Consider the following 21,159-nt stretch of genomic DNA (forward strand, 5'->3'; position numbering starts at 1 on the left):
CATATTTGGACAAGCAAACATTTGATTCTCTTTGAAACAGTGCCTATTAATAAAGTTTATACACTCTATCAAATGACATGAATTTGGCATTTTGTAGTAATTTTCACAATTTCAATGAAAAAAAAACCCAGATCAGTCACATGGATAAAGTAAGTACACCCCTACATTTATCACGCCTTCAAACCCATATAATTAGAATCAGGTGTTCAAGATTGGATGCCAGTGATTAGAAACTGCTTAGTCAGTGCAAGTGAAACTTTTATTTATACCCCTCTGATATTTAGTGTCTGGTGTTCCCTTTGCTATTGAGGTGTGTGGTGTCATCATGCCAAGATCTAAAGAGCTCTGTAAGGCCTTCAGAAAAAAACGTTGTAGATGCCTATGAGTCTGGCAAGGGATTTAAAAAGATTTCCAAATTATTTGAAATACATCATTCCACTGTAAGGAAAATCATCTACAAGTGTCGCAGATTTCAAACGACTGCCAATTTGTCCAGGACTGACCGTCCCAGCAAATTCAGCCCAAAAGCAGGCCGTCTGATGTAAAAAGAAGTCTCCAAGAACCTCAAAATTTCATCACAGGATCTGCTAATAGGTCTTGCAACTGTTGGTGTCAAAGTGCATGTTTCTAAATCAGAAAAAGATTGCACAAATTTGACCTGCATGGGAGGCATGTCACGAAAAAGCCTTTGCTGTCTAAAAAAACATTAGAGAAAGACTACAGTTTGCCAATGAGCATATAAGTAAAGACCAGGCCTTTTGGAATAATGTGCTCTGGACAGATGAATCAAAGATAGAGTTGTTTGGCCAGAGTAACAGCAGACATGTTTGGTGCAGACCAAAGACAGCTTTTCAGGAGAAGCACCTCATACCAACTGTGAAGCACGGTGGTGGAAATGTTAAGGTTTGGGGTTGCTTCGCTGCCTCAGAGACTGACAGCTTGCATTCATTGATTAAACTATGAATTCTGCATCATATCAAAGAGTGCTTAAAAAATAATGTGAGGCCATCTGTCCGAAAGATGAAGCTGCAATTTTGCCAGAATTGCAATTGCAATTTACAGTTGTGTCTATGCAGAACCTGATCTGTTCCCCTTGAGTCAGCGAATAATTTCAGTCATGACTGAGAGTTACTCTTTACTTTTTCATTGAATCAGCTGAGTCAGTGAGTTCAGCAAGTCCCATTCCGGCTCATTCCTCAGAGATTTCCAAGTCAGAACATTGGATGAGTTGGGCTGTGTGTGAAAAATAATTCTTCTAAACATGGACATAGAGTACAAGCACATTATAAAACATTACAAAAGCAGTAACAATTACTAGCTATTTACACTACACAAACTGTTTATCTGCCTTAGACTGCACATTGGAACAATTTGTTGAATTTATATGACCAAATCAGTAAACTAAACAGACTCAGTTGACACGAGTCATGGGAAAGATAAAAAAAAAAATCATCTCTAGTAGACATCATAAAAATTGATGGCTTTCAAGATAATGACTCAGTGCCCTCCACTAATATTGGTACCCTTGGTAAATATGAGTAAAGAAGGCTGTGAAAACTGCTCTCATGGATTTCAAACAATTGCAAACACAACACAGGCTTATCAAAAATATCTTTCTTAAATATAGGTGTGCAACAATTATTTGAAGTATATTCGCACTAATATTTAACATTTTTAATGCACCTGGGTGACTAGGAACAGGAAATTGTTCAATTATGACTTCCTGTTTTAACACAAATAGGGCAAAACACCTTAGTCAATCATAACAATGGGTAAGACCAAGGAATATAGCTGTGATGGTCAGCAAAAGGTTGTTGAGCTTCACAAGATGGAAAGTTGCTATAAGAGAATAGCTCAATCATTGAAAATGCCCATTTCCACCATCAGGACAATAATTAAGAAGTTCCAGTCAACGGGAAATGTTATGAATCAACCTGGAATTGGACGTGTGTCTATATTGTCTCAATGCACTGTGAAGAGGATGGTTCGAGTGGCCAAAAAATCTCCAAGGATCACAGCTGGAGAACTGCAGAAGTTAGTTGCGTCTTGGGGTCAGAAAGTCTCCAAAACTGCAATCTGAAGTCACCTACATCACCACAAGTTGTTTGGAAGGGTTTCAAGAAAAAAGCCTCTACTCTCATCCAAAAACATACTCAAGCATCTTCAGTTTGCCCGACACTACTGGAACTTCAAGTGGGATCAGATTCTATGGTCAGATGAAACCAAAATAGAGTTTTTTTTGACAATAAACACCATACATAGTTTTGGCACAGACAGAGAGGTAGCCATATGGAAAAATATCCCATGTCCGCGATTAAATATGGTGGTGGCTCTTTAATGTTTTGGGACTGTTTTTCTGCCAGAGGACCTGGACATTTTGTTAAGATACGTGGCATCATGGACAAATATGAACGTATATTAATGAATACCTGGCTGCCTCTGCCAGAAAGCTTAAAATGGGTCTTGGTTGGATCTTCCAGCAGGACAATGATCCAAAATATACATCAACACAAATATGGTTTACTGACCACAAAATCAAGGTCCTGCCATGGCCATCCCAGTCTCCTAACTTGAACCCCATAGAAAACCTGTGGGGTGAACTGAAGAGGAGAGTCCACCAGCATGGACCTCGAAATGTGAAGGATCTGGAGAGATTCTGTATGGAGGAATGGTCTCAGATCCCTTGTCATGTATTCTTCATTCTCATCAGACATTATAGGAGAAGACTCAGAGCTGTTATCTTGGCAAAGGGAGGTACCACAAAGTATTGACTTACAGGATGCCAATAATTATTGAACACCTATATTTAACAAATGTATTTATTTGTTGATAAACCTGTGTTGTGTTTGCAATTGTTTGATATCCATGAGAGTATTTTTGTGAATTTTTTTTAACAAAAGATCAAAAGGTTAAACAATAAAGACAATTTTTCACAATCTTTGCTCAAATTTACCGAGGGTGCCAATAATATTGGAGGGCACTGTACATCCAAATAAACGCAGAAATGGTTGGAACACAAAATCACCACATTGCTCAGTCTCCAGATTTGAGTCTTGCTTCAATGCACATGCAATAAATAAATAAATAAATAAATAATTATTTTTAAATTGGAATTATTCTTGAATGCTTTAGGCTACAGAGTTAGTTGTATAACTGTCAGTCCTAGTGTGCAAACGGGAAAGGTTATGATATTTAAAAAATAGTACTAAAGCAGTATGATATTCAGATATACATTTTACTTGCATGACTTGGGGCAATGCGTTATTGACCTTTAGCAACCACAGAACACAAAGTAATTATTCATTCATGTTTATGCAAAATGCCCACAATATTTTATTCATGTCTTTGTGTTGCTTATTCATATTCTAGAAATATTAACTAACAGTTAAACAGGTGGTTTGGATTGATGGATGACTAAATTGCGAGCAGTACTTTAACTCCACAATGATAATGCATAGCCCATATCTATTTTTGTCCAAAAAAAGTGATTCCTTTTGTTTGTTTGTTTTTAATTTATTTATTTATCTTTTTTTGTTTGTTTGTTTGTTTGTTTGTTTTTACAATTTAATATGCCTTATCCTCTGTGCAAAATGCTCTAAACTGATTGTGCCCGTTGCCTCTCTCTCTCTCTCTCTCACACACACACACACACACACATACACACAGCCCTGCCCTGAAGGGGCGGGAAAGATAAGAGCTCACAGACTCACACAGAAGCGCTCGAGCTCACCATAATCAAGACGGTGCGGTTGACACGCGCTCAGTGCGCGGACTGATAAACCTCCATGGAATAGAAAAAAAAAACGTTTATTTTTGCTCCAATCGAGACCGATACGAAGAAAAGGAGTACTAGTGAATGCTGATACGTCATGCAGCATGGAGTGACTGCTACAGGGAGGTATAGAAAACGCTAATGATCCTCAGAGTGGACATTAAGAACAAGAATCTACAGATGGGAACATTTCTTAACTTTGCTTTGTCACTTTTCTTTGCTTTTTGAAAGTTTGAACAAGTCCAATAGACAGACAGTTAGGTTAGGCTGCATTTTCAATGTTGACATGAGCTTAATATTCCCTCCTCTGGATTGTTGCATTTAAGTCTTCGGTTCTAACAGCTACTCGATTAATAAGCAGACAAACTTTCCTCAGGACTTCAGTGAAACTGCTGCAGCTTTACAGCAAACACCGTGGAGAATAATCTGCGTGTTGCTCACTGAGTGGAGTTTTTTTTTTTTTTGGAGCGCGCGCCGCTGATTTCCACGCGCGCTGGTGTGTTTTGAGTAGCAGCTGTGTGCTCGCGCGCCGCTGTCCCCGCGCTCCGAGTGCTGAGAAGAGCAGAGCAGAGCGAGCGGGCCGCGCGCGCCTCTCAATGCGGCGAAGCGATGAGCACTGGGCTCTGCTGGCTGCGCGCGCTGCTGCTCGCGGCGTGTCTGTGCTTCGGCAGCGCAGAGGTAAGAGCCTCAGCTCGAGACTGTTATCATCTCATAGCTTCCATTAAGTTTTCCATTAAGTCTCGCGACGGTACAGGTGTCTCCATTCTACAGGAGGAGCGATGTTTGCAAACTTTTTAACATTGGGTATTATTCACAGAGCTCGACAAGAATGTATCCGACCTCAGTGTACCTCTCAGCATGCTGTTTTAGGGACGCGCTGATTCGATACTTGTATCAGAACCGAAACGCTGAATCTGTATCAGATGAGGTTCATCTTTCCACGTGACATCACTGACATGACACAAATGTGATAAGAGCACAAACTGTCTTACAGCCCACCACTATCATACCTCTAGTATAATTTTTGTGTAACCTGGCAAAAGAAGCTTTCATAGAGTCCGATCATTACTAGTGACGTCAGAATGCTCAAAACTTTGAATGGCTTCAGAAATGAAAATTTGTGCACCCTACAATTCTTTATCATTTCAATGACAGATAGTCGATTGGGTGTTGATTGGGTGTTGGGTTGGGTGGTGGTAATGTGGTCATGTTTTCATAGTTTGGTGGGAAGCAAATGTCCACTCAAGGATCGGAATATTTTGAGGAAGTCCAGGTTGGGAGTTCGAATCCCGCCTCCACTCGGTGTGTGTGAAGTTTGCACGTTCTCCCCGTGCTTTTAGGGTTTTTTCCACGTACTCTGGTTTCCTCCCCCAGTCCAAAGACATGTATTGTTGGCTGATTGGCATGTCCAGATTGTTAGTAGTGTGTGAATGGGTGTATGAATGTGTGTGTAATTGTGCCCTGCGATGGGTTGGATGGAAATGGATATTTGTGGGGACATTTGGCTGGTTCCCATGAGGAATACTGCTTTTTATGTTTACTTTTGGTGACTAAGGATAAGGTTAATGTTAGATTTATGTGAAAGCAAAGCATGAATTAGTTGCATAAATAATTATGTCATTGGACAGTCATTATGTGTGTGTGTGTGTGTGTGTGTGTGTGTGTGTGCATCTGGGTTTGTGTGCATCAAAAGGGGTCCAGGGACACTTTCATCCATACGGTCACTTCTGTATCACAATGCAACGGTGGCCATTCTTTCAACTACCAAAAGGAAATGTCTGTTTACACTGAGGAACCTGCAGGTCCTCTTAAACCTAGTTTTGCCTCATTGCACTTTGATATATGAGTTCTGTATGGAATGGAATCCGTAGGGCAGTAGATAAACCAAATGTATCAGATGACAGTCCGATAAGACTTGAGTGACAAGTACTCAATGCAAGGGTTATTACAGTATCAGGTGAAGTCATCATGTACACATCTCCCCATACCACAGAAGACATTTTTGTGTTTATGGTCTTATGATTTGCTAGTCCCACCTGCGATTTTATTGTTTCAGAACAGGGGTGTGAGTTTTGTAACTGGAGTTGTGTTACAGTATGACTGAGGTGAGACTGTGGAGGGGTGTGTGGAGGGGTTGTAGATTTTTGTGACATGCCTTTTTCATCTTTAAGGCAGATCTAATGGCTGCAGGTGGCATGTGTTTTACCTCGCTGACTACATATGTGTCTACACTTTGAGGTGCACTTTTAGGAAGTCCCCCTAGTAAGAACATATATATTTTTTAATGGTTTATATGGTTTATGATTCAGATGGAAGAAAAAAAAACTTAAAGGAAAAGCAAATTATGCGGTACAGTGACTAAAACGAAATGTGGGTATGTTTTATTAAGTATATATCAGCTCACATGTTTGAATTTGGTAGTTGCGTAATTCATGTTTAGTCAACGTGGTGAGTTGAGGCATATACGCTAAAGGGGAAATTCCATCTAAAAAAATTCCCTTTTTATTGCCAGTGATTTGCTAAGAAAAGAATATTCAGCCAGTGTGTATGAAAATGGCCTGATTTCAAAATCCAGCTTTAACCAGGTGAAAACATGGGTAATATATGATTTTATATTGCCATACCTTATATGGACATCTGTGTATATTTTTCCATATTTAAATACAGTGATCCTTCCTCAGTACTTTTTCCTCACAGCATGCATCCCATTGTCTCTCTACAAAAGCAATAGACCCCACTCTGAAATGATCACATCCGAATTATAGTGACTGGCAGAATTTGTTCCAAAACATCTCTACAAAGTTAGTGCTAAATTTATTTCTGCTGAAATACAATCAGAATCGATGGGCTCATAGATAAAACCATGTAACAGTATGGTTTTGTCTATACTGATGACTTATGTATATTCATTTACATATTTTCTGACGTTTTTATCCAAAGTGACTTACAGTAGGTCTTAGCATGTACATGTACAGTATGTATAGTGCGTGAGTAGGTGGTAACTTGTAAAAAGTTGAGGCCATTAATGTGTTCTCATATGATGAAGTGCTTATATCATTTTCCCTATTCGGATACAAAATAATCACAGTAGCAACTGCAGTGTACATAAAAATATTAAACACAACACTCAAATGTTTCTACCCTCATATTGAGAAAAAGCTAAAGCTAACGATAATGTTTATATCCTCATCTATATACATAGCTCAGCTGTATACCCATTCCATTCCACTAGAAGAGGATTTTTTCCCATCCAAAAATAATGAACTTGTCTTACAAGCATAGTTTTAAGTAAGCCAGTTATTACTTTAACCTGATCCTTATTTCCCTGTCTGACCTTATCTAGCAATATAAGTGTTGTCCTTTCATAATTTCATCTACAGGATGTACACTGTCCCCTTTTTAATACAAAATGAAATATAGACAGCATATACAGCATTTTCATTCTTTTATTTTTAATACATTCAATGTTTCAGGACCAGAGCGTCTCAGTTTATTTCCAAAGTGCAAGTTTAAAGGCCCATTTACTAAAGATGCTCTCAACTACCTGAATATCCAGGAAAATATCATTTTACATAGTAGTATATTATTTTGTTGCACATGATTGGACACATATACTACATGTATTTAACATTGTAGGGCAAAAAAAACTACAAAAACATCAAGGATCCAATGCTTCAGTGTTCGATTTTAAAAGCGATAAAGTATTAGGACTGGTGTCTATTATATTTTTTAATGATACCAAAATATCCAGAAGATCACAGCTGATACCTAGCTAGAGTAATGCAGGTAACATTACATCACAAAAGCTAGGGTGACCATATTCTGGTTTTCCAAAAAGAGGGCACCTCTTACCAGAGGTTTGTGTGTGTGTGTGTGTGTGTGTGTGTGTGTGTGTGTGTGTGTGTGGGGGGGGGGGGGGGGGGGGGGGGGTTATCTTAATAGCAGGCTTTGATACACTGCAAAGCATTGCACATATACACACACACACACACACATACATATCTATATCTGTCTATCTATCTATCTATATATACACACACACACATATATATATATATATATATATACATATATATATATATATATATATATATATATATTTACATTTGCAATTACATTTATTCGTTTAGCACATGCTTTTATCCAAAGCGACTTACAAATGAGAAAATATAAGCAAAGCGATATATCAAGCAGAGAACAATACAAGTAGTGCTACCATACAAGATCCATTAATTGAGTTCTAGAAGAAGCAAAGTGCACAGAGTAGAGGTGTAAGTGCCAGAGTTAAATGTTTATTTATTTGTTTGTTTGTTTGTTTGTTTATTTTTTATGGATTGGTTAGGTGTTCACGGAAGAGGTGGGCCTTTAACTGTTTTTTGAAGATGGTGAGAATTTCTGTGGTCCATTTCATTCCACCACTGAGGAACCTTTAGTTTGAATGTTCTTGAAAGGGACCTTGAGCCACACTGAGTAGGTACTACTAAGCACTGGTCGTTGATCGATCGCAGATTGCGTGAGGGAACAAAAGCCTTGAGGAGAGAGTTGAGGTAGGCGGTGCTGTTCCAGACAAGGTCTTGTAGGTGAGCATCAAGGCCTTGAATTTGATGCGGGCAGCTACAGGAAGACAGTGGAGGGAGATGAAGAGGGGTGTGACATGGGTTCTCTTGGGCTGGTTGAAGACGAGGCATGCTGCTGCATTCTGAATCATTTGAAGAGGTTTGATGGAGCTGGCTGGGAGGCCCGAGAGTAGTGAGATGCAGTAGTCCAGTTTTGCGATAACAAGAGCCTAGACAAGTATCTGTGTAGTCTGTTCGGTGTCATAAACTGGTTTCTCTCTGTCCGCGATTTACATTTTTCCCTACATTCTTTTGAAGATGCCACAAGTGTACCTTCTGCCATCACATACACATTAGAATGGCCATGTAATATGAAGCAATGTGATAACATGTAATTAAACTGACCTTATAAGGCCATGGGCATTGTTTTGACTCATTACAGCTGTCATTTGCTGCTATTGTCAAGCTGTTTGATGCCGTACACGGAAACGCTTCACCTTCGCACGTTCACTGAGAATAGGCTAATGGTTGAGAGGCAGGAATTTGGCCAATGGTTGCTGCAAGACTTTTAGAATCAACCAATTGGTGTGCAAGAAGGTGGGAATTACAGAGAGGGGTTAAATGCAAGCATGCAATGCAAACATGTGCACATATGATACAGTATTAAACCATAAGCACATCATAATGAAACTAAAGCTTAATCCTGGACATTTTCTAAAAGTTAGAAACCCCAGCTGGACGCTTTTTTAAGGTCCAAAAAAAGAGGACATGCCCGGGAAAAATAGGACGTACGGTCACCCTGACAAAAGCATTTCAGAGAAAAATGTGTGTTCATCTCTACCAAATTAACTTTGCGTAAAATTTATTTGCGCATGGACCAGGAGGTTGCTCATGTGAGTCATGACTGGCAAGAGAGAACCAGAACTATGATCAAGCAGCTGTTTATATTGCGTTATGTCAAAAAATTCATTTCTTTGGTTTTAAATGAAAAAAATTGTAATCTTGATAGTATTCCCATTTTTAAAAAAATGTACCTGTAATCTGATTACTTTGTTTTTTGACATAACTGCAACGGATTACAGTTACCAAGTTCAAGCACCAGCACTGCCAAGCTGTCACTGTTAGGCCCTTGAGCAAGGCCCTTAACCCTCTCTGCTCCATGGGTGCTGTATCATGGCTGACCCTGCGCTCTGACCCCAACTTCCTAACAAGCTGGGGTATGCAAAGAAAATAATTTCACTGTGCATATGTACATGTGATCAATAAAGGCTCATTATCATTACCATGCAAGGCTTTAAAAAGAAACAATAGGATCTTGAAATCAGTTCTGTATTTCACCAGTAACCAGTGGAGTGAGGCTAAGATGGGTGTTATGTGCTTTTTTTGGTCCTAGTCAAAAAGTGAGCTGCAGCGTTCTGTGCAATGTAGCTGATGACCTAACCATTAGGCAATTAAGGGTGTCTATGAGTAGTGTGTGTATATATATATATACATATATATATATATATATATATATATATATATATAAATATATATATATATATATATATATATATATATATATATATGAGTAGTATATATGTGTCTATATTGAGTAGTAGATATATTATTGTTAATAGCTGGGTTGTTATTATTTTTAATCAGCCCCTAGATAATAAGGTAGTGACTATGAACCTATGGCTTTTGGTTGGACATGTTTTGGACCTTTTTGTTTTGGGGCAGTTGAATGACCTGTCTGAGCCCACATGGGTACATGCCTGAAGCTGAAGTGTCAGCAGGTCTTAATGGACAGCAACAATTATGAGCACTCAGGACCATACCATTCAGATAAGTAGATAAGGGAAAAGGGCACTTGGCAGAGAACTGGTGCTCTTCAGCTGTGTACACTGCTTTTACTTGTACTCGTGAACTAATAAATCAGGCATATCAGTGATTAAGAATCCAATCCTCTTTATCGCTCTCTTTCTTTTTTCATGTATATCTCTCAGTGATATCCCTTCTATTTTTCATCTCCATCCCCCACTTCCTCCCTGCCCCCTTTCCTGTCCTATGTTTCCATTAAGTGCTGCCATATGAGTAAGACCAATAGTCACCCAGTGGCCTCTGTCTGGACCCTGCTATGAACAGAGTCCTTGTGCAACTAAAAGCAATGAGACAAACCAGCTTCCTCTAATTACCTACACACACATGTGTATGTGTATGTATACACGTGCATGTACACCCAGCTCAAAACACATACTAACACCCACAGAATAGCACAAAACCACAAACACTTCTCTTCAATTTAGGGCTTTAGACAATGCTTTAAATATACAAATTTTCAAAAGTGATGATCTCCCTCTTTCTCTCTCTCTCTCTCTCTCTCTCTCTCTCTCTGTCAGAGGGATCCTCTCCCTGTAGCTCTGGCTGAGCTGATGAAGAGTGGCTCTGTCTCCTCCACAGAAGATCTGCAGCTGTTGCTGCTCTCTGACTCCGTAGGTAAATCTGCTCCTTCCAAATTCATAATTTTTCACATACCGTATCACACCCGTCCATTCATGCCTTTTTTAATTCTCACAGTCAGTGCTCCCCGATAAGGCTCTATCCTCTCAAACCTCACACAGTCTCAATTACATCTTACATAAATTAGAACGTATTGATGTGTTGAAAAAATTTGCAATATTTTGCAGTTCAATAAGCAATATGTCTAGTTTCAAAGGTACAATACACGGGTAATATAATCACACAACGTTCAACTAAAATGAAACAAAGCATTCTTAAAAGCAGAGGTGATTCTAAAAATAGGCAATATATAGCGCCAGAATAATTCATTTTCACATGAACTATGTATCATGCTATTTGAACATACAATACATACAGCTTTATACAGTAACCAAATTCTTACTATCATGGTGAAGTCAAACAACTTTGTTACTGTACTTTTATTTTCTTGAATTATATGAAATGTGAACACAGCTTTCTTTTCTATTAGCAAGCACTTTTAAAAGCAACACTATCCTTCATATTGGTAAAGAAGTGTTTTGGTATTTGCTCTGAAAAAGATGTTCAGTATGGCACTCACTCTCACTCCAATGCAACTGTTTTTTTTTTTCTTTATAAAAAAATAATCTAGTAAAATTTAATAGAATGCTTATTTCATGCCATAATTGATAATTATACCATAGCACTTTTCTTAATTTTCTCTAAGAGCAGCTCTGAGAGTAGTTCCTGCTGCAAGACAAAAACAACACACTTATATTAATGCTCTCATTCTAATACATTATCGTTTCTATAGTAACAACTCATTCACCGTTGTATGTCAGATAGTCCACATAATCTAATAAACAGAAAAAGAAGCATGGTATTTAACTACAGAAACATAATTGATAGTTGATGTGGTAATGCTTTCTGTAAGGAGACTTAAAAAAATAGATATTTATGGAAGGAGTCTCCAGTGTCAGCAGGTTCTTGCAGAGATACTAAAGCTCTAACGTTTTCTGCCATGGGAAAGTCTTCAGGACAGAGGATTTTTCAGTTTTTTTGTCTTATTAACTTAAAGGAGCCATGAAAGAGGTTGCTGATGGAATGAGTGTTTATAGTTTATTTATATTCAGTTATTACTGTGTATTTAATAGGAAATGTAATGTAGTTGTATGTTGAGTGAGACATGTATGGGCAGACTTGTCAATGAGTGTATCATCCGTATAAGATTGCACACTCAATTAGAATATGAGTAGCATGCATCATACACTACTTTAATAGAATGCTTGGAGTTTCCTTAATAGAGCCTGAGAGACAGATTATAACAGTTGTTTGGAAATATTGTAACAATGCTAACATGCAGATAAAGAAGTCATAATAAAAGTTGTAGAGATACCATCACTCAGATTAATATGGAAGCTATTTTAAAATTAAATGATTGCAGATGATGATCCAGAGAGCGACCATGCCAACAATACCAACAATCGGCTGCCAAGGAGCCTTCTGGGTAAGTTTCAGACAGCTTGTTATTTATATCTTGTTTTTCTATCTCTGCTACTAGTGTATTTCTGTCTTTCATACTCTCATATTTTTTCACACTTTTTTTAGCTACTGATTAAGATTTTCTGTGGCAGATATAAATCACACTGAGATGTCACCTATAAATCTTGTGCAGAATCCTCAGATGTTGTTTTAAAAATCCATTTGGCTCTAAGCTGATGACTGATGCCAGCTAGCTGGCTGCTTGACTGATGGTTCTGTGTGTGAGTGTGTATATGCTTGTGCAAACGTGTATGTGACTGGTGCCTTCGTCTCAGTGATAACAGCCTCTCCATCACACTAAGCATCGTTACCTCATTCCCCGAATCAGCAAATCGAACCTGTCAGTCACTGAGGTAAAGGTGTTTTTCAGGCAGCTGGATCAAATCACTGTCTATATCATGACAGAGAAAAATGAGGAGCATCCACATTATGTGGCAGGGCATCAGTGCTAGTGCTGAGTGAGCTCTTTTTAAGACAAACCACAGCACAAAATTTATTCTGCAGCATTCTAGCATCTGTTGTACCTACTGGCTACATCTTTAACGGAAAGAGCTTGTCCACAGAGATCTCTGTTTTCTAACTGCATCAGAAACTACTCATCCTAACTTAATATAATATAGTTCAGTTCAGCTTGGGACAAAGTTTTTATTATTATTCATTGTACAGTGTAATGAAAAGCTTACATGCATGCAAGAGATAAGATATAATGTCTGCTCAGTTTGGGAATACTCAGTTTGTGTTGCTGTATAGCTGAATTCTTGGAAATAGTCAAGTTTGAATTTGGCCAAACTTTTATTGCAAACTTTTATTTGAATCATTTTATTGTCAATGTTTTATTTATACTCAGCCTTGCCTAGGATATGTTCCTGCGAAGATCATGTTGGATAAGGAGCCAGTTTCACAAACACGGTGGTCAGTTTATCAAAAAATACCTGTTCTAAACCTGGCTAGCTAAGTGTGATCTCCTCACACAGTGAATGTCAGGCTTTGGATAAGTTTTTAGCTTTAATGAAAAGGACATAAGCATTCAGTTCAGTTTGTAATAGGATACAAATGGTATATTTGTGATCTTTTCACCCTCTACACTGCCTCAAGACCCCTTTTTAAGGCTAAAGTTGACCGGGCTTTCTCTGTGGCTGCTCCTTGGCTTTGGAATAGTCTTCCTCTCCACATGAGATCTTCCCCTTCCGATTCTGTGTTTAAATCCTCGTTGAAGACCTATTTCTATTTTTTATGATTTAATTAACGGTGTAAATTTTTCATTGGCCCTTTTTTTATTTGGTTTTTGTCAAATTTGTTTTATTTCTGTTTTATATTTCTTGTACAGGACTTTGGTTCAACATCTGTTGTTTTTAAATGTGCTTTATAAGTCAATAAACTAAACTAAACTGTCCATCACAATCAGGATTAATTCTTTAAATGCAATTTTATTCTTTTTTCACTTGTGTGTTAAACAGATTTTTAAATGCTACAACAGAATTCAGTTTAAGAAAGTCTGCAATATTCAGAACTATAGCAGAAAATGCCAAAAGTGGTTGTATCCTCTTAGGACAAAATGATAGAAAAGACACGCACACTACCTTCTTCAAAGCAGACATGGAGGCTAAGAGGGTTATAACAAAACTTTTACTCTCTTTTGGGTCTTTTCGAATTATCTTTGTTCTGGTATTGCCTTATGAGGTACCTTCATTGTCCATAACTTCTAGGATTGGGGGTTGCAAATGTTTCAGTCAACTTTGTAGTCTTGTCATCAACACACACACACACACACACACACACACACATGTTTTCTCCCCAGTTTTGTCACCATTACCACCCACCATTCAGCACTCACCCTATCAAACGACAGCGGCCAAGCAGGAATGCTAACATGTGCCTGCTCTAACAAGATTAACATGAGACAAATGAAGACAGCCACACACTCGGAAGAAAGCAATATCTGCCCTCTTTCAAATATATGAGCTCCCAGGCATCCACAATTGGATATTGTTGCTCTGATTGACAGGGAAAAGAGAATATACCATCCCTCCTACCCAGAGAGCAAGGCCAACTTCTTTTTTCTTGGCTCCCACCCAAGACCATCGGGACAACAATAGGATGAAGGTTTTATCGCCCCACTCAGAAGCCAGTATTGTGTTTTTTTCTATTTATGTATTTATTTATTTATTTATTTATTTAATTATTTTATATGGCCTTTAAGCAAAATTTATATGGCCATTTAGTGATGACCTTAAATCTACAATGGGTTCCAAAAGTCTGAGAGCACTAGTAAAAATGCTTCTGTTTTCCATTCTTTTCTGATTCAATGGTACAATTTTCATGACAAATTATATTATTGACAACAACTTGGATGAAAAGTAGAATCTTGTTTCTTAGTATTTGATATATCCCCTTTAATGACAGTGTGCACTCAAGCTGGCATGGACTCCACAAGTTTGTGCAAAAACTTATGATCCATTTTTAGATCAAATTCATCAGTGTTATCTGAACACATGCTTCACTAGAAGAGATTAGGCAGGAGGAAAATCTGAATTAACATGGTCAATGTTAACAACTCTGCTTACATTTAAATAGTGACCTAGAAATCTAGAATCTTGAATATTAAATATTTACTTTCTTTGTTCTAAATATTTCAAAATTCTAAAACCCTCTGTTTACTTTCCAAGAAGGATTTTCCCACTATATATATATATATATATATATATATATATATATATATATATATATATATATATATATATATATATATGACCTAAACATCAGCAGATTGTCAAGCCCTGAAAGTAGATAAAGAGAACCGAATTATACAAATGAGACAAAAATATTATATTTGGTCATTTACTTATTGAGGAAAATGATCCAATATTACATATGTGTAAGTGACAAAAGAATGTGAACCTTTGCTTTCAGTATCTGGTGTGAGCCCCTTATGCAGCAATAACTGCAGCCAAACATTTCCGGTAACTGTTGATCAGTAATTCACATCAGCTTGGAGGAATTTTAGAACATTCCCCAGCACAGAACAGCTTCAACTCTGGATGTTTTTGGGTTTCCTCACATGACCTGTTTGCTTCAGGTCCTTCCACAACATTTCTACTAGATAAAGGTCAGGACTTGGACTTGGCCATTCCAAAACATTAACTTTATTTTTCTAACATTAACCCTGCCATGCACAGCATTGTTGTTCAGTGTTCTCCTGATGGTGGACATTAACAATAACCAATGTGTGTGTAGTTGCTTAGAAGCTACCCTGGGTTTCTTTGTGACCTCGCAGACTATTACACATCTTGCTCTTGGAGTGATCTTTGTTTGTCAGCCACTCCTGGGGAGGGTAATAATGGTCTTGAAGTTCCTCCATTTGTACACAGTCTGTCTGACTGTAGCTTGGTGGAGTCCAAACTATTTAGAGATGGTTTTGTAACCTTTTCCAGTCTGATGAGCTTCAACAGCACTTTTTCTGAGGTCCTCAGAAATCTCCTTTGTTCATGCCATGATATGCCTCCACAAACGTGTTGTGAAGATCAGACTTTGATAGATCTTTAAATAATACAGCACACTCACTCACACCTGATTGTCATCGCACTGTTTTAAAACACCTGACTCTAATTTCACCTTCAAATTAACTGCTAATCCTAGAGGTTATATTTTAATACTTTTGCCAGTCACAGTTATGTAATATTGGATTATTTTCCTCAATAAATAAATGAACAAGTACACTATGTTTTATCTCTTTTGTTTAATTGGGTTCTCTTTGTCTACTTTCAGGACTTGTGTGAAAATCTGATCATGTTTTAGGTCATATTTATGAAGATATATAGAAAATTCTAAAGGGTTCACAAACTTTCAAGCACCACTGTAGGTGTTATAATTTTTGCTGTTACCACTTAAGGATATTGATGACCCTTTACCTCATCGGGACTGATTAAACAATTAACAATCCTATTCTGTTCTAGTCATTTGTAAGACTGGAGTTAATCAGTTTTCTTGATAGTGGCTTATGTATTTTGGGCTTGTTGTATAAGTATCTGTAATATCCCTGTGTTTTCTTCTGTAGATGCTCCGCCAGCGCAGCAAGCCCAGTGTAAGGTGAGGACAGAGGTCATGGAGGTCACCCGCTCTATGCTGGACCGTAGCAATGCTAACTTTCTGCTATGGCCACCATGTGTGGAGGTGCAAAGATGCTCTGGGTGCTGCAACACAAAAACCCTTAAATGTGTAGCTGTACTCACTCACACGCGCCATCTACAGGTACGCACACAGACGCAATACAAGCATATCATACTTGCCTATGTTTAAGGGCTGGTCAGTTAGCAATAGTTTAATTGTGATCACCATATTTGGCTTTCTTAGTTAATTTAATAACTGATATTGATCAACATAGCTGAAGTTAGCAAATGATTTTTATGCATTAAGTGTGATGGTGTAATGGTAAAGCACAAAAAAGGACCTATATTGGCTTAATAATCAATAAATAATCATGACTTTAATACGAAGCAAATTGTCATCATCATTTTACCCATGCTGCACCTGCCTTTATTTAAACATGCATGCTAATGCTCACATTGCTGTAATGTTAAAAGCACATTGTCTGTATAACAACAAATTTACAGTCATAAATGTCACACTTAACACATTAACACAGTGTTACCATGCTTATCACGTTGCAATTACTTTTTGATGATAACATCATAAGATGAACCCTCATTCATTCTCTACTCTTGTCTAGGTGATGAAGATTCAGTATGTGAACATGCGCCCGGTCTACAATAAAGCCGTAGTCTCAGTTAACGATCATGTGGAGTGCCGCTGTCAGCCTGTTCCTCGTCCAGCCTCGCGCAGAAAGTCTCCTGCTCACAAACAAGAAGCAAGAGATCGCGCAGGTAAACCTCGCAATAAAGATGAGCTTCACCGGAGAGATGAGCTTAAACCCAACCAGAGGCTTAAACTAGAGGATCTGCTAAGCCACAGCTGGCTGCCCCTAGAAAATGGAGACGATGCCTGGAGCCATAATAAGACGCACCATGGAAAGAGCAGAGGTCATTCCCTTGGAGATGAGAGGAAGTATAACAGCAGCTCCAATGGCACAAATGGCTGGTCTTCTGAGAGACTGGCAAATCCTCTGCCCAATGATATTAAGAGAGAAGATACAGGTTTACTACTACACAATGTGACAAGGGCAAGAGAGCGAGTGAGAGAGAAAGAGGCCAAAGATGTAGAAATACAGAAAAACAGTACAATAAGTGACGATAGGCTGACTAATCAGTCATTAGTGAATGGGGTCGGCCCCACTGAAATAACCAATCAGATTCCACAGCATGAGTCAGAGCTAGTACAATGTGCAGGCCACAGCAAAAGTGCCGAGAGCAGTCAAGTACATAGAAACGAGACTACTTCCCAAATGGAGACCACCCAGAATCAAACACACAGTGAAGCACATGTTGGGCAGACAAATCAGACTATGGTTCCTAAACCTGCAGAGAAAACCAATCAAAAGCAAGGCCATGCCTTTAATGCAGAAAAAGAACCTAGTACAAGGATAAAAGGAAATGAGACTCCAGAAATGGAGAGCACTCAAGAGGAGATGGAGGGGACCAGAAGCAGTTCCACTTTGCTAAAGGAAAGGAAGGCTTTAGAGGAGGAAAAAGAGGAGCTGCTGTTACTTCACAAGCGCCTTGATGAAGAAAAGCACAAACATTTCCTGAAAGCCCAACAACACAGCCAACATGAGGACCAAAAGCAGCAGCAGCCACACCCCAAACCTCAGCAAACCCACACAACTACACAACGGACAGGTAAAAACACACAAACACGACATGACTAAAACAATTTAGCTCAGATTTCCCATTCAACGAATTTTGGGGCATGGCGAATACCCCACTGCCAATTTGGTGACTACTCACTATATGCTTACATGGCAATCACTCTGTGTGAGCCTTGTCTGTGGGCGGTTGTCTACACCCCTTTGTCCACCAATAACCTACTGCTGGTGATTCATTCATGTAGAGTGAGCAGATTAGCAATTCTAAGTATTTTTCATTCTTATAGTGTGTATAATATTCAAGAGCTAATGTTAGACATTCTGAAAAGATTTGAATTAATCCCAACAACAAATCTGTCTGTCTATACCCTGCTCTTAGAAAGCAGAACATCTACCCCAGTCAGAGTGTCCACGCCACACACACACCCCAGATTGCCCCCTCATCCACCAAAGAGATTGAGGAAACACCGCAACCGCATAAGCAAGGCCGTCATGAGGGCCATGCTCATGTAGCATGCACAGGTGAGGTATAGAACATGCACATATTTATGCTTACATGCCTAGAAAAATATGTTCCCCCTTAAAGGGTTCTAGTTAAAACCTACAACAGATGCTTTTCCTTTTAGAAAGCTAGAACAGTTAACTATCAAAAGAATCCTTAACAGGCCTGTTTTCTAAGAGTGTATGCCTATGCATTGAACATAAAGTGATTATAAAATCACTTTGATTAGCAATAACTTACGATTGTCAGCTGTGGAATTCCTATGTTTTTTGTATTCTCTCTTGTAGACATGTGTAAAGTGCAGTACCTGTCCAGATCGTTGCACTATCCTGAATAATATAATTTATTCATGCCTTCCTGTCCTTGGAGATCCACAGCCTCTAGTACTAATCCTCATGCAGTAACCCTGTTTCTGGGAGAGTCTGGATTTGGCAGAGATCTAGGGGCAGAGCTACATTCCTGCCATATTCCCCTGATATAAATAACAGTGATGTTATTAAAGGGGACAGAAGACATTAAGACAATGTGACTGATTCAGACTGTCCAGCAGTTGCTACAACTCCTCAAAAGTTCTCTGATGTCCTTTTTTTAAGTTACTTCCGGTTGGAAACCTGCCTTGACCCAGTGGAACAATGGAACTGAGGGAGTGGGCTTGGGAATGTGTCTTTGAAAATTTTAGGGTAGAAAAGGACTTGCCTAGAAGTCTAGAATGAAAAAAAACCTCTCTAGAATAAAAACAACAACAACACTGGACTAAGATTTTTGGAATGAACTGGCACTGGGACTGGTCTGTGGAAACACTCAGAAATAAAAGCGACTGGTCTAGAAGCTCCCTGAGCTCTCTGAAAATCCTACTCTAGAGGCTCGTTCAAATGGAAAGACTGGAGTGGAGGTTTAAGCTAAATGCTATTTGGAATTAAATCATGGGTCTGGAGATGATCTCTGAACAAAGAAAGACTGATCTAGAACTCTTTGGAATGAAAACACTGGTCTATAGAAACTGAAATGGAAGAGAATAAAAAAAAAAAATACAACTCTTGTAGCTCCTTGAAGTGGCCTCTGGTTTTAAAGTTCTGTTGAAAATTCTGTTGCATTGATCACCTAAATGTTCTATGGATTGGTAGAGTGGCTTAGATTATGTGGGAAAGACTAGTCTAGAATTAAAGTAGAATGAAGTCCAGTTTATATTCGCTATACATTAGAAAATACTGGTCTGGAGTATCTCTAGAAATAATTGAGTACTCTTAATGTTCTTCTAGACATTTTCCAGTTATAAAGACCGGTGAAGAAACTTGTCTTTAATCAGTAAGCATGTCATAAGAGAGACAGAAAAGCAGAGAGCTTCCATCCAACTGATGTAGCATTCCATCCAAATGACATAACCAGTTTCTCTTCTAACCATCACCATATCCACAGCTAGTTTGAGTGGTGTACTGTTTCATAAATTCTTAGAAAACAAATGGTTCTACCTTGCACACTATAGCCATTCCTGTCCCTCCAGATGAACCACGATGTAGAAGTGATTGTTTCTCCATCTTGCAGGATCCCAGGTAGAGCACCTTTAGGAAGCTGAGAACCCTTAACTATGCAAAGAAGCTTATAGGATCTCCTTTTATTGGTAGTGTGTAGTCATATCTGTGGAACATAGTACAGCGCTGTCAGTGTCTGAGAAATACTGGACAGCTTCATCTCATCTATTCATGAGCTAGACATAGATTTTCACTTGTCCATTCATTCAGAAAGAGAAAGGTCAAGAAAAAAGGAAGAGAGATGAGAATACGGATATATCTCAAGCGCATTTTCAGGGTTAAACGGTGTTTCCAGTATTTCTGGATTATTAAATATAATGCAATATTGAAGTCACAACCACTTAACAAATCATATACAATATATAAACACAGCAACAATACTGTTTTACATTTCTTATTTAATTTTCATATTATTTAATTTGACTGCTAACACTGGAAATTCTCAGATGGCAAATAAAGGCTTGCAGTTCTATTGTATTAATATGGACCTCTTTGAAATATGACGGTGCTATGTAATGATAAGAAAACAGCTTTACCCTTAATGTTATTTATTCTTTTACGATTGCTTTGTGATTAGTTTCTCTTTGTATTAATTTTACTTATTTTTTTCTCTGCATTCTGTTAAAGGTGTATTTGTGTATGTGTGTAGTTTTATTTGTTTGTTTGTTTTTTTTCCCCAAGCTCCAGATGTATGTGAGGCAATGTTTGCACCGCAAAAGGAATATGAATAAAGAACTAAACTAACCTGAGCTAAAGTTTCAGATGGACCATTTGCATTTCATGATCAAGGCTAAGAGCAAAACAATTTTTAAAAAAAAATTACATTTAAAAACAAAAAACCTTACATACCTGAACCAATGTCCAATATGATTTTTATGTGTGTAAATTGTATGGAATGTTTCTGTTGCAGCATTGTCTGCATGTCTCTACATTTTATAAACAGTGTCTATTGTGGTTTATCCTTCACATTTCTCACATTTCTTTTCCTTTTTCCTGTCCTTATTTCATATTTTTACATTTAGTGATTTGGCAATGTTGAG

General features: G+C 38.2%; 1 protein-coding gene across 2 annotated transcripts; it reads left to right on the top strand.

The window, feature by feature from the left end:
- The first annotated feature begins 3,705 nt into the window (after positions 1 to 3,705).
- On the top strand, positions 3,706 to 20,868 carry pdgfbb (platelet-derived growth factor beta polypeptide b). 2 transcript variants are annotated; one of them, XM_017460786.3, is made up of 8 exons: positions 3,706 to 4,450; positions 10,710 to 10,806; positions 12,233 to 12,295; positions 14,336 to 14,458; positions 16,385 to 16,578; positions 17,057 to 18,122; positions 18,468 to 18,610; positions 18,878 to 20,868. In XM_017460786.3, exons 1-7 carry the CDS (start codon positions 4,382 to 4,384, stop codon positions 18,599 to 18,601), a joined length of 1,746 nt encoding a protein of 581 aa, XP_017316275.1. In that variant the 5' UTR covers positions 3,706 to 4,381; the 3' UTR covers positions 18,602 to 18,610; positions 18,878 to 20,868. The 2 variants fall into 2 exon arrangements, with proteins under 2 accessions (XP_017316275.1, XP_017316278.1); XM_017460789.3 differs by lacking the exon at positions 14,336 to 14,458 and having other exon boundaries at positions 3,708 to 4,450.
- The last annotated feature ends 291 nt before the right edge of the window (positions 20,869 to 21,159 follow it).

The sequence above is a fragment of the Ictalurus punctatus genome, chromosome 2 (assembly GCF_001660625.3).
Source record: "Ictalurus punctatus breed USDA103 chromosome 2, Coco_2.0, whole genome shotgun sequence".
Classification (NCBI taxonomy): Eukaryota; Metazoa; Chordata; class Actinopteri; order Siluriformes; family Ictaluridae; genus Ictalurus; species Ictalurus punctatus.

Coding starts and splice junctions, on each gene's coding strand:
- pdgfbb (XM_017460786.3), top strand. CDS start 4,382: ATGAGCACTGGGCTCTGCTGGCTGCGCGCGCTGCTGCTCGCGGCGTGT. Junction 4,451..10,709: donor TGTGCTTCGGCAGCGCAGAG/GTAAGAGCCTCA, acceptor TCTCTCTGTCAG/AGGGATCCTCTCCCTGTAGC. Junction 16,579..17,056: donor CTCACACGCGCCATCTACAG/GTACGCACACAG, acceptor ACTCTTGTCTAG/GTGATGAAGATTCAGTATGT.